The sequence below is a fragment of the Salmo salar genome, chromosome 10 (genome assembly GCF_965601325.2).
Source record: "Salmo salar chromosome 10, fSalSal1, whole genome shotgun sequence".
NCBI lineage: Eukaryota > Metazoa > Chordata > Actinopteri > Salmoniformes > Salmonidae > Salmo > Salmo salar.
In genome coordinates, this window is record NC_138300.1 from 126,376,383 (window position 1) to 126,390,587 (window position 14,205).

At 41.7% G+C, this 14,205-nt stretch overlaps 1 protein-coding gene across 2 annotated transcripts in view; it reads left to right on the top strand.

Annotated features, from left to right (window-relative positions):
* Positions 1–3,020: 3,020 nt before the first annotated feature.
* Positions 3,021–14,205, top strand: part of LOC106561846 (cholesterol side-chain cleavage enzyme, mitochondrial) — a 30,446-nt gene continuing 19,261 nt past the window's right edge. The window contains exon 1 of one of the 2 annotated variants that reach the window (XM_082957492.1): positions 3,021–3,397. In XM_082957492.1, the coding sequence (XP_082813618.1) occupies positions 3,135–3,397 (263 nt within the window). In that variant the 5' untranslated portion in view covers positions 3,021–3,134. The remainder of the gene's footprint in view (positions 3,398–14,205) is intronic. The other variant, XM_082957491.1, reaches the window with a different exon arrangement.

The window sequence follows — 14,205 nt, forward strand, 5'->3', positions numbered from 1 at the left end:
CGGACCTCATCTACCTCCGTTATAGAGGTATGGACCTCATCTACCTCCGTTATAGAGGTATGGACCTCATCTACCTCCGTTATAGAGGTATGGACCTCATCTACCTCCGTTATAGAGGTGGACCTCATCTACCTACGTTATAGAGGTATGGACCTCATCTACCTACGTTATAGACGTACGCACGGCAGCTTTGACATCGGTTTTGCACATCAGCGTTAAACTAGACATCAGGCCGATGCTGATGTTGGCATTTTTATCTAATATCGGCCGATTCCGATATACTTAACGATATCGTGCATCCCTAAAAACGACCTTCATTTTACTGGACCAAATGAACAGTAGCTGCTGCCGTGTAGCTGCTGCTAATGGGGATCCATAATAAATACAAATACTCATACATTCAATTTGTGTTCAATTAAGACCTAGACAACCAGGTGAGGGGAATTCCTAACTAACCAATTAAGACCTAGACAACCAGGTGAGAGGAGTTCCTAGCTAACCAATTAAGACCTAGACAACCAGGTGAGGGGAGTTCCTAACTAACCAATTAAGACCTAGACAACCAGGTGAGGGGAGTTCCTGGCTAACCAATTAAGATTTAGACAACCAGGTGAGGGGAGTTCCTGGCTAACCAATTAAGATTTAGACAACCAGGTGAGGGGAGTTCCTGGCTAACCAATTAAGATTTAGACAACCAGGTGAGGGGAGTTCCTGGCTAACCAATTAAGTCCTAGACAACCAGGTGAGGGGAGTTCCTGGCTAACCAATTAAGACCTAGACAACCAGGTGAGGGGAGTTCTTAAAACTAATCAGTGACCTTAATTATTCAATCAAGTAAAAGGGAGGAGCGAAAACCGGCATGCACTCATGGAATGAGTTTGAAAGCTGATCCTGCCTTCCATTGACACATGACACAAGGCCAAGCTCATCCTGCCTTCCACTGTTTTGTACGTTTAATTTATATCAGTCCAACAGTGACTATGATGTGGTCTGTTTTATGTTGACATTTCAACTATTTATTGATGTGTTGTGAATGTTTTATGATATAAAAGTAACATTTCTGGATTATAATCATGTAGAATGTATTGAATGTTGACATGTTCTTCTTAAAAGTTAATAGATTTTTTTGCAATTTGTGTTGTAAGTTTTGTTTAGCTTAGTGATTATGTGAGAACGAAGTGTTCCTGTAGCCTGCCTCCTCTACATCTGTTTAGAGAGAAATCACTCCCAAGGTCTCAGGGCTAGGACACGAGGATCTAACAATGGAATCATCTTAAAGATTACACTCAGATGAGATGTAGAGCAATGTGAGAATTCAAACATTTTTGACTTGGCATTTGGGTTATTCTTGAATTGCGTTTGTAAATGTTGTCTCTTGACATTGGCACCATATAAAAAATATTAAAATGACAACAACATGACAAATAATACATTTTCTATTTTATTGAACTATTATTTAACACGAAAACATATGAGAATCCTTTATACTGCATCTGTATGCATTGCAGAAACTACTGGGGGCAAATTGCATTGTCCCACTGGTGATGCTAAGAGGTGTACTGAGGGGGTATCTATATAGAAATATCTATTTATTATTTTTAATGCTAGATGGTGAACAAAAGTATTTAATATATTGCATCGGTCAATAAAAACAAGGAAGGGTATTAAAATACAATTTGGTTTTAACAGTATAATGTGTGACCCTCAGTTTGTCATTGGTGTTACCACCTTGAAAAATCACTGATTACAAAGATACACAAGGACCTTGAGCATTCTGTCCAGTGGCTAACTTTTATCTGGGGAGAGATCTTATATTACACAACATTATTAGCTAATAACAACCTTTTAGTAGGTCATACATTCAAGGATTTATTGTTCATTTGGTGTGTCTAAATTCAAAATGTCACTTAGTGTTAGACATTTACATTTTAGTCATTTAGCAGACGCTCTTATCCAGAGCGACTTACAGTAGTGAATGCATACATTTCATACAATTTCATACATTTTTTTCTGTGCTGGCCCCCCGTGGGAATCGAACCCACAACCCTGGCATTGCAAACACCATGCTCTACCAACTGAGCTACAGGAAATAACATTGTAAGCACTTTTTCAATGATTGATGACCTTAGATTTGAGAATCTGTGGTCTCCATTTCAAAAACTCCTCATTTACCTAAAATGTGTCATTGGTGTAAACATCATTAATGTTACTACTTCTACTGATGGCTCGCTACTTTCATAATGGTAAAAAAGATTTAAAGTCATTAAGCTACCATATTATTTACAATGGGAAGATATACCCACATCCATTTCAATCAATACAAATCTCGAAATGTTAAGACGTGTGTGTAGGTGGCAGGGAAGTCAAGCGCAGGAGGAACAAGCTCGGTGGAACTGGAGGAGTTTATTAAGTAAAACAAACTCCAAAAACCAAAGTACAATAAAAAAGGAAACATAGATAAACAAAACCCTGTTGCGCAGCAAAAATGACAACACGCGCAAAACAACAAACAATCTCTGACAAGGACATGAGGGGAAACAAAGGGTTAAATACACAACATGTAACGAATAGGAATTGGAACCAGGTGTGTAGGAAGACAAGACAAAACCAATGGAAAATGGATCAATGGTGGCTAGAAGACCGGTGACGTCGACCGCCGAGCACCGCCCGAACATGGAGGGGCATCGACTTCGGCAGAAGTCGTGACAAGAAAAGTGATACATTTTTTTCTCCAAAATGCTATGCCCAAATGCCATTCAAGAACAACCAACTTAGTATTTTGTGGGTATTTTCTCAGAAACGAGATTAAACAGAGTATTAAACTAACACACAGTCCAACAATTAAATCCCCAGCTGTAGCATCTTATGTTAGGAGGATGGATATTTCAGCACTCTAAGAAAGTCCCACAGTAAACAGAAGACTAACCCAAAGTGTGTGTCTGGATGAAGGGGGCCTTGACTTGCAATAGGCTGACACCATCACAACACACAAGCTGTCCCTGAAAGAAACATTCAAGGATACGGGGGAGGAGAGACACAGTGGACAGATAGACAGAGAGAGCATAGAGCCGGATGAGAAACAGAAACAGACAGAAGAAGAGTTAGAAGAAGTGAGGGTGGAGAGAGACGCTGCTATGATGGTGAAGTGGAGTGTGTGTCGCATTTCTCTGGGTCTGCCAGCATGTGGACTACCCAGTGCCCGCCACAACTCCAGTATGCCGGTGGTGCGCCAGGCTCTGTCCCCAGACAACAGCAGCACGGTCCAGGCCTTCGGTGAGATCCCAGGTCTCTGGAGAAACGGACTTGCCAACCTCTACAGTTTCTGGAAACTAGACGGATTCAGGAACATCCACAGAGTCATGGTGCACAACTTCAACACCTTCGGACCAATATACAGGTATGATACAGTCAGATCCATTCACCAGTAAGACACAGTACCACTTCAACACCATCAGACCCATAGATGGGTATAAGACAGTACCACTTCAACACCGTCAGTCACAGTCAGACCGCAGACAGATTAGTAGGTTAGTAATGATATGATCTACAACTGTATTAGCATTTTGTATTTAACGAGGCTAGTCAGTTAAGAACAAATTCTTATTTACAATGACAGCCTACCGGGGACCAGTGTGTTAACGGCCATGTTCAGGGGAAGAACGACAGATTGTTACATTGTCAGCTCAGGGACCTGTCGGTTACTGGAACAACGCTCTAACCACAAAGATACCTGCCGCCCCATTATTATAGGTGGCCAATCAGTGCATGGTTCTCTGTAGATCAGTTAGTAGAACATGGTCCTCTGTAGAACATGGTCCTCTGTAGTTCAGTTAGTAGAACATGGTCCTCTGTAGATCAGTTAGTAGAACATGGCTCCAGGTCCTCTGTAGTTCAGTTAGTAGAACATGGTTCTCTGTAGATCAGTTAGTAGAACATGGTTCTCTGTAGTTCAGTTAGTAGAACATGGTCCTCTGTAGTTCAGTTAGTAGAACATGGTCCTCTGTAGTTAGTAGAACATGGTCCTCTGTAGTTAGTAGAACATGGTCCTCTGTAGTTCAGTTAGTAGAACATGGTCCTCTGTAGTTCAGTTAGTAGAACATGGTCCTCTGTAGCTCAGTTAGTAGAACATGGTCCTCTGTAGATCAGTTAGTAGAACATGTTTCTCTGTAGTTCAGTTAGTAGAACATGGTCCTCTGCAGTTCAGTTAGTAGAACATGGTCCTCTGTAGAACATGGTCCTCTGTAGCTCAGTTAGTAGAACATGGTCCTCTGTAGATCAGTTAGTAGAACATGGTTCTCTGTAGTTCAGTTAGTAGAACATGGTCATCTGTAGAACATGGTCCTCTGTAGCTCAGTTAGTAGAACATGGCCCTCTGTAGTTCAGTTAGTAGAACATGGTTCTCTGTACTTCAGTTAGTAGAACATGGTCCTCTGTAGTTCAGTTAGTAGAACATGGTCCTCTGTAGCTCAGTTAGTAGAACATGGTCCTCTGTAGATCAGTTAGTAGAACATGTTTCTCTGTAGTTCAGTTAGTAGAACATGGTCCTCTGTAGTTCAGTTAGTAGAACATGGTCCTCTGTAGATCAGTTAGTAGAACATGGTCCTCTATAGAACATGGTCCTCTGTAGTTCAGTTAGTAGAACATGGTCCTCTGTAGTTCAGTTAGTAGAACATGGTCCTCTGTAGATCAGTTAGTAGAACATGGTCCTCTATAGAACATGGTCCTCTGTAGATCAGTTAGTAGAACATGGTCCTCTGTAGAACATGGTCCTCTGTAGTTCATTTAGTAGAACATGGTCCTCTGTAGAACATGGTCCTCTGTAGTTCAGTTAGTAGAACATGGTCCTCTGTAGATCAGTCAGTAGAACATGGTCCTCTGTAGTTCAGTTAGTAGAACATGGTCCTCTGCAGATCAGTTAGTAGAACATGGTCCTCTGTAGTTAGTAGAACATGGTCCTCTGTAGATCAGTTAGTAGAACATGGTCCTCTGTAGTTCAGTTAGTAGAACATGGTCCTCTGTAGTTAGTAGAACATGGTCCTCTGTAGTTCAGTTAGTAGAACATGGTCCTCTGTAGTTCAGTTAGTAGAACATGGTCCTCTGTAGTTCAGTTAGTAGAACATGGTCCTCTGTAGTTCAGTTTGTAGAACATGGTCCTCTGTAGATCAGTTAGTAGAACATGGTCCTCTGTAGTTCAGTTAGTAGAACATGGTCCTCTGTAGATCAGTTAGTAGAAGATGGTCCTCTGTAGAACATGTTCCTCTGTAGTTCAGTTAGTAGAACATGGCTCCAGGTCCTCTGTAGTTCAGTTAGTAGAACATGGTCCTCTGTAGTTAGTAGAACGTGGTCCTCTGTAGAACATGGTCCTCTGTAGATCAGTTAGTAGAACATGGTCCTCCGTAGAACTTGGACCTCTGTAGTTCAGTTAGTAGAACATGGCTCCAGGTCCTCTGTAGTTCAGTTAGTAGAACATGGTCCTTTATAGAACATGGTCCTCTGTAGTTCAGTCAGTAGAACATGGTCCTCTGTAGTTCAGTTAGTAGAACATGGTCCTCTGTAGTTCAGTTAGTAGAACATGGTCCTCTGTAGAACATGGTCCTCTGTACTTCATTTAGTAGAACATGGTCCTCTGTAGAACATGGTCCTCTGTAGTTCAGGTATTAGAACATGGTCCTCTGTAGATCAGTTAGTAGAACATGGTCCTCTGTAGAACATGGTCCTCTGTAGTTCAGTTAGTAGAACATGGTCCTCTGTAGAACATGGTCCTCTGTAGCTCAGTTAGTAGAACATGGTCCTCTGTAGATCAGTTAGTAGAACATGGTTCTCTGTAGTTCAGTTAGTAGAACATGGTCATCTGTAGAACATGGTCCTCTGTAGCTCAGTTAGTAGAACATGGCCCTCTGTAGTTCAGTTAGTAGAACATGGTTCTCTGTACTTCAGTTAGTAGAACATGGTCCTCTGTAGTTCAGTTAGTAGAACATGGTCCTCTGTAGCTCAGTTAGTAGAACATGGTCCTCTGTAGATCAGTTAGTAGAACATGTTTCTCTGTAGTTCAGTTAGTAGAACATGGTCCTCTGTAGTTCAGTTAGTAGAACATGGTCCTCTGTAGATCAGTTAGTAGAACATGGTCCTCTGTAGTTCAGTTAGTAGAACATGGTCCTTTGTAGAACATGGTCCTCTGTAGTTCAGTTAGTAGAACATGGTCCTCTATAGAACATGGTCCTCTGTAGTTCAGTCAGTAGAACATGGTCCTCTGTAGTTCAGTTAGTAGAACATGGTCCTCTGTAGTTCAGTTAGTAGAACATGGTCCTTTGTAGAACATGGTCCTCTGTAGTTCAGGTATTAGAACATGGTCCTCTGTAGATCAGTTAGTAGAACATGGTCCTCTGTAGATCAGTTAGTAGAACATGGTCCTCTGTAGAACATGGTCCTCTGTAGTTCAGTTAGTAGAACATGGTCCTCTGTAGATCAGTTAGTAGAACATGGTCCTCTGTAGTTCAGTTAGTAGAACATGGTCCTCTGCAGATCAGTTAGTAGAACATGGTCCTCTGTAGTTAGTAGAACATGGTCCTCTGTAGATCAGTTAGTAGAACATGGTCCTCTGTAGTTCAGTTAGTAGAACATGGTCCTCTGTAGTTAGTAGAACATGGTCCTCTGTAGTTCAGTTAGTAGAACATGGTCCTCTGGAGTTCAGTTAGTAGAACATGGTCCTCTGTAGTTCAGTTAGTAGAACATGGTCCTCTGTAGTTCAATTAGTAGAACATGGTCCTCTGTAGAACATGGTCCTCTGTAGTTCAGTTAGTAGAACATGGTCCTCTGTAGTTAGTAGAACATGGTCCTCTGTAGTTCAGTTAGTAGAACATGGTCCTCTGTAGTTCAGTTAGTAGAACATGGTCCTCTGTAGTTCAGTTAGTAGAACATGGTCCTCTGTAGTTCAGTTTGTAGAACATGGTCATCTGTAGATCAGTTAGTAGAACATGGTCCTCTGTCGTTCAGTTAGTAGAACATGGTCCTCTGTAGATCAGTTAGTAGAAGATGGTCCTCTGTAGAACATGTTCCTCTGTAGTTCAGTTAGTAGAACATGGCTCCAGGTCCTCTGTAGTTCAGTTAGTAGAACATGGTCCTCTGTAGTTAGTAGAACGTGGTCCTCTGTAGAACATGGTCCTCTGTAGATCAGTTAGTAGAACATGGTCAACTGTAGAACATGGTCCTCTGTAGTTCAGTTAGTAGAACATGGCTCCAGGTCCTCTGTAGTTCAGTTAGTAGAACATGGTCCTTTATAGAACATGGTCCTCTGTAGTTCAGTCAGTAGAACATGGTCCTCTGTAGTTCAGTTAGTAGAACATGGTCCTCTGTAGTTCAGTTAGTAGAACATGGTCCTCTGTAGAACATGGTCCTCTGTAGTTCAGTTAGTAGAACATGGTCCTCTGTAGAACATGGTCCTCTGTAGTTCAGGTATTAGAACATGGTCCTCTGTAGATCAGTTAGTAGAACATGGTCCTCTGTAGATCAGTTAGTAGAACATGGTCCTCTGTAGAACATGGTCCTCTGTAGTTCAGTTAGTAGAACATGGTCCTCTGTAGAACATGGTCCTCTGTAGCTCAATTAGTAGAACATGGTCCTCTGTAGATCAGTTAGTAGAACATGGTTCTCTGTAGTTCAGTTAGTAGAACATGGTCATCTGTAGAACATGGTCCTCTGTAGCTCAGTTAGTAGAACATGGCCCTCTGTAGTTCAGTTAGTAGAACATGGTTCTCTGTAGTTCAGTTAGTAGAACATGGTCCTCTGTAGTTCAGTTAGTAGAACATGGTCCTCTGTAGCTCAGTTAGTAGAACATGGTCCTCTGTAGATCAGTTAGTAGAACATGTTTCTCTGTAGTTTAGTTAGTAGAACATGGTCCTCTGTAGTTCAGTTAGTAGAACATGGTCCTCTGTAGAACATGGTCCTCTGTAGTTCAGTCAGTAGAACATGGTCCTCTGTAGTTCAGTTAGTAGAACATGGTCCTCTTTAGATCAGTTAGTAGAACATGGTCCTCTATAGAACATGGTCCTCTGTAGTTCAGTTAGTAGAACATGGTCCTCTGTAGTTCAGTTAGTAGAACATGGTCCTCTGTAGTTCAGTTAGTAGAACATGGTCCTCTGTAGTTCAGTTTGTAGAACATGGTTCTCTGTAGATCAGTTAGTAGAACATGGTCCTCTGTAGTTCAGTTAGTAGGACATGGTCCTCTGTAGATCAGTTAGTAGAAGATGGTCCTCTGTAGAACATGGTCCTCTGTAGTTCAGTTAGTAGAACATGGTCCTCTGTAGTTAGTAGAACATGGTCCTCTGTAGTTCAGTTAGTAGAACATGGTCCTCTGTAGTTCAGTTAGTAGAACATGGTCCTCTGTAGTTCAGTTAGTAGAACATGGTCCTCTGTAGTTCAGTTTGTAGAACATGGTCATCTGTAGATCAGTTAGTAGAACATGGTCCTCTGTAGTTCAGTTAGTAGAACATGGTCCTCTGTAGATCAGTTAGTAGAAGATGGTCCTCTGTAGAACATGTTCCTCTGTAGTTCAGTTAGTAGAACATGGTCCTCTGTAGTTAGTATAACGTGGTCCTCTGTAGAACATGGTCCTCTGTAGATCAGTTAGTAGAACATGGTCCTCTGTAGAACTTGGTCCTCTGTAGTTCAGTTAGTAGAACATGGCTCCAGGTCCTCTGTAGTTCAGTTAGTAGAACATGGTCCTTTATAGAACATGGTCCTCTGTAGTTCAGTCAGTAGAACATGGTCCTCTGTAGTTCAGTTAGTAGAACATGGTCCTCTGTAGATCAGTTAGTAGAACATGGTCCTCTGTAGTTCAGTTAGTAGAATATGGTCCTCTGTAGTTCAGTTAGTAGAACATGGTCCTCTGTAGAACATGGTCCTCTGTAGTTCAGTTAGTAGAACATGGTCCTCTGTAGAACATGGTCCTCTGTAGCTCAGTTAGTAGAACATGGTCCTCTGTAGTTCAGTTAGTAGAACATGGTTCTCTGTAGTTCAGTTAGTTGAACATGGCCCTCTGTAGTTCAGTTAGTAGAACATGGTTCTCTGTAGATCAGTTAGTAGAACATGGTTCTCTGTAGTTCAGTTAGTAGAACATGGTCATCTGTAGAACATGGTCCTCTGTAGCTCAGTTAGTAGAACATGGCCCTCTGTAGTTCAGTTAGTAGAACATGGTTCTCTGTAGTTCAGTTAGTTGAACATGGCCCTCTGTAGTTCAGTTAGTAGAACATGGTTCTCTGTAGTTCAGTTAGTAGAACATGGTCCTCTGTAGAACATGGTCCTCTGTAGTTCAGTCAGTAGAACATGGTCCTCTGTAGTTCAGTTAGTAGAACATGGTCCTCTGTAGATCAGTTAGTAGAACATGGTCCTCTATAGAACATGGTCCTCTGTAGTTCAGTTAGTAGAACATGGTCCTCTGTAGTTCAGTTAGTAGAACATGGCTCCAGGTCCTCTGTAGTTCAGTTAGTAGAACATGGTCCTCTGTAGCTCAGTCAGTAGAACATGGTCCTCTGTAGATCAGTTAGTAGAACATGTTTCTCTGAAGTTCAGTTAGTAGAACATGGTCCTCTGTAGTTCAGTTAGTAGAACATGGTCCTCTGTAGATCAGTTAGTAGAACATGGTTCTCTGTAGATCAGTTAGTAGAACATGGTCCTCTGTAGTTCAGTTAGTAGAACATGGCCCTCTGTAGAACATGGTCCTCTGTAGCTCAGTTAGTAGAACATGGTCCTCTGTAGATCAGTTAGTAGAACATGGTTCTCTGTAGTTCAGTTAGTAGAACATTGTCATCTGTAGTTCAGTTAGTAGAACATGGTTCTCTGTAGTTCAGTTAGTAGAACATGGTCCTCTGTAGTTCAGTTAGTAGAACATGGTCCTCTGTAGATCAGTTTGTAGAACCTGGTCCTCTGTAGTTCAGGTAGTAGAACATGGTCCTCTGTAGCTCAGTTAGTAGAACATGGTCCTCTCTAGATCAGTTAGTATAACATGGTCCTCTGTAGAACATGGTCCTCTGTAGTTCAGGTATTAGAACATGGTCCTCTGTAGATCAGTTAGTAGAACATGGTCCCCTGTAGAACATGGTCCTCTGTAGTTCAGTTAGTAGAAAATGGTCCTCTGTAGTTCAGTTAGTAGAACATGGTCCTCTGCAGATCAGTTAGTAGAACATGGTCCTCTGTAGTTAGTAGAACATGGTCCTCTGTAGATCAGTTAGTAGAACATGGTCCTCTGCAGTTCAGTTAGTAGAACATGGTCCTCTGAAGTTCAGTTAGTAGAACATGGTCCTCTGTAGTTCAGTTAGTAGAACATGGTCCTCTGTAGTTCAGTTAGTAGAATATGGTCCTCTGTAGTTCAGTTAGTAGAATATGGTCCTCTGTAGTTCAGTTAGTAGAACATGGTCCTCTGTAGAACATGGTCCTCTGTAGTTCAGTTAGTAGAACATGGTCCTCTGTAGTTAGTAGAACATGGTCTTCTGTAGTTCACTTAGTAGAACATGGTCCTCTGTAGTTCAGTTAGTAGAACATGGTCCTCTGTAGTTCAGTTAGTAGAATATGGTCCTCTGTAGTTCAGTTAGTAGAACATGGTCCTCTGTAGAACATGGTCCTCTGTAGTTCAGTTAGTAGAACATGGTCCTCTGTAGTTAGTAGAACATGGTCCTCTGTAGTTCAATTAGTAGAACATGGTCCTCTGTAGTTCAGTTAGTAGAACATGGTCCTCTGTAGTTCAGTTTGTAGAACATGGTCCTCTGTAGATCAGTTAGTAGAACATGGACCTCTGTAGTTCAGTTAGTAGAACATGGTCCTCTGCAGATCAGTTAGTAGAACATGGTCCTCTGTAGATCAGTTAGTAGAACATGGTCCTCTGTAGTTCAGTTAGTAGAACATTGTCCTCTGTAGTTCAGTTAGTAGAACATGGTCCTCTGTAGATCAGTTAGTAGAACATGGTCCTCTGTAGTTCAGTTAGTAGAAAATGGTCCTCTGTAGATCAGTTAGTAGATCATGGTCCTCTGTAGATCAGTTAGTAGAACATGGTCCTCTGTAGTTCAGTTAGTAGAACATGGTCCTCTGTAGTTCAGTTAGTAGAACATGGTCCTCTGTAGATCAGTTAGTAGAACATGGTCCTCTGTAGAACATGGTCCTCTGTAGTTCAGTTAGTAGAACATGGTCCTCTGTAGAACATGGTCCTCTGTAGTTCAGTTAGTAGAACATGGCTCCAGGTCCTCTGTAGTTCAGTTAGTAGAACATGGTCCTCTGTAGTTAGTAGAACGTGGTCCTCTGTAGAACATGGTCCTCTGTAGTTCAGTTAGTAGAACATGGTCCTTTGTAGCTCAGTTAGTAGAACATGGTCCTCTGTAGATCAGTTAGTAGAACATGGTCCTCTGTAGAACATGGTCCTCTGTAGCTCAGTTAGTAGAAGATGGTCCTCTGTAGATCAGTTAGTAGAACATGGTTCTCTGTAGTTCAGTTAGTAGAACATGGTCCCCTGTAGAACATGGTCCTCTGTAGTTCAGTTAGTAGAAAATGGTCCTCTGTAGTTCAGTTAGTAGAACATGGTCCTCTGCAGATCAGTTAGTAGAACATGGTCCTCTGTAGTTAGTAGAACATGGTCCTCTGTAGATCAGTTAGTAGAACATGGTCCTCTGCAGTTCAGTTAGTAGAACATGGTCCTCTGCAGATCAGTTAGTAGAACATGGTCCTCTGTAGTTAGTAGAACATGGTCCTCTGCAGATCAGTTAGTAGAACATGGTCCTCTGTAGTTAGTAGAAAATGGTCCTCTGTAGATCAGTTAGTAGAACATGGTCCTCTTCAGTTCAGTTAGTAGAACATGGTCCTCTGAAGTTCAGTTAGTAGAACATGGTCCTCTGTAGTTCAGTTAGTAGAACATGGTCCTCTGTAGTTCAGTTAGTAGAATATGGTCCTCTGTAGTTCAGTTAGTAGAATATGGTCCTCTGTAGTTCAGTTAGTAGAACATGGTCCTCTGTAGAACATGGTCCTCTGTAGTTCAGTTAGTAGAACATGGTCCTCTGTAGTTAGTAGAACATGGTCCTCTGTAGTTCAGTTAGTAGAACATGGTCCTCTGTAGTTCAGTTAGTAGAACATGGTCCTCTGTAGTTCAGTTAGTAGAATATGGTCCTCTGTAGAACATGGTCCTCTGTAGTTCAGTTAGTAGAACATGGTCCTCTGTAGTTCAGTTAGTAGAACATGGTCCTCTGTAGTTCAATTAGTAGAACATGGTCCTCTGTAGTTCAGTTAGTAGAACATGGTCCTCTGTAGTTCAGTTTGTAGAACATGGTCCTCTGTAGATCAGTTAGTAGAACATGGACCTCTGTAGTTCAGTTAGTAGAACATGGTCCTCTGCAGATCAGTTAGTAGAACATGGTCCTCTGTAGATCAGTTAGTAGAACATGGTCCTCTGTAGTTCAGTTAGTAGAACATTGTCCTCTGTAGTTCAGTTAGTAGAACATGGTCCTCTGTAGTTCAGTTAGTAGAACATTGTCCTCTGTAGTTCAGTTAGTAGAACATGGTCCTCTGTAGATCAGTTAGTAGAACATGGTCCTCTGTAGATCAGTTAGTAGAACATGGTCCTCTGTAGTTCAGTTAGTAGAACATGGTCCTCTGTAGTTCAGTTAGTAGAACATGGTCCTCTGTAGATCAGTTAGTAGAACATGGTCCTCTGTAGAACATGGTCCTCTGTAGTTCAGTTAGTAGAACATGGCTCCAGGTCCTCTGTAGTTCAGTTAGTAGAACATGGTCCTCTGTAGTTAGTAGAACGTGGTCCTCTGTAGAACATGGTCCTCTGTAGTTCAGTTAGTAGAACATGGTCCTCTGTAGATCAATTAGTAGAACATGGTTCTCTGTAGATCAGTTAGTAGAACATGGTCCTCTGTAGAACATGGTCCTCTGTAGCTCAGTTAGTAGAAGATGGTCCTCTGTAGATCAGTTAGTAGAACATGGTTCTCTGTAGTTCAGTTAGTAGAACATGGTCATCTGTAGAACATGGTCCTCTGTAGCTCAGTTAGTAGAACATGGCCCTCTGTAGTTCAGTTAGTAGAACATGGTTCTCTGTAGTTCAGTTAGTAGAACATGGTCCTCTGTAGATCAGTTAGTAGAACATGGTCCTCTGTAGTTCAGTTAGTAGAACATGGTCCTCTGTAGTTCAGTTAGTAGAACATGGTTCTCTGTAGTTCAGTTAGTAGAACATGGTCATCTGTAGAACATGGTCCTCTGTAGCTCAGTTAGTAGAACATGGCCCTCTGTAGTTCAGTTAGTAGAACATGGTCCTCTGTAGATCAGTTAGTAGAACATGTTTCTCTGTAGTTCAGTTAGTAGAACATGGTCCTCTGTAGTTCAGTTAGTAGAACATGGTCCTCTGTAGTTCAGTTAGTAGAACATGGTCCTCTGTAGTTCAGTTAGTAGAACATGGTCCTCTGTAGTTCAGTTAGTAGAACATGGTCCTCTGTAGTTCAGTTAGTAGAACATGGTCCTCTGTAGTTCAGTTAGTAGAACATGGTCCTCTGTAGCTCAGTTAGTAGAACATGTTCCTCTGTAGATCAGTTAGTAGAACATGTTTCTCTGTAGTTCAGTTAGTAGAACATGGTCCTCTGTAGTTCAGTTAGTAGAACATGGTCCTCTGTAGATCAGTTAGTAGAACATGGTCCTCTATAGAACATGGTCCTCTGTAGTTCAGTCAGTAGAACATGGTCCTCTGTAGTTCAGTTAGTAGAACATGGTCCTCTGTAGTTCAGTTAGTAGAACATGGTCCTCTGTAGAACATGGTCCTCTGTAGTTCATTTAGTAGAACATGGTCCTCTGTAGGACATGGTCCTCTGTAGTTCAGGTATTAGAACATGGTCCTCTGTAGATCAGTTAGTAGAACATGGTCCTCTGTAGAACATGGTCCTCTTTAGTTCAGTTAGTAGAACATGGTCCTCTGTAGATCAGTTAGTAGAACATGGTCCTCTGTAGTTCAGTTAGTAGAACATGTTCCTCTGCAGATCAGTTAGTAGAACATGGTCCTCTGTAGTTAGTAGAACATGGTCCTCTGTAGATCAGTTAGTAGAACATGGTCCTCTGTAGTTCAGTTAGTAGAACATGGTCCTCTGTAGTTCAGTTTGTAGAACATGGTCCTCTGTAGATCAGTTAGTAGAACATGGACCTCTGTAGTTCAGTTAGTAGAACATGGTCCTCTGCAGA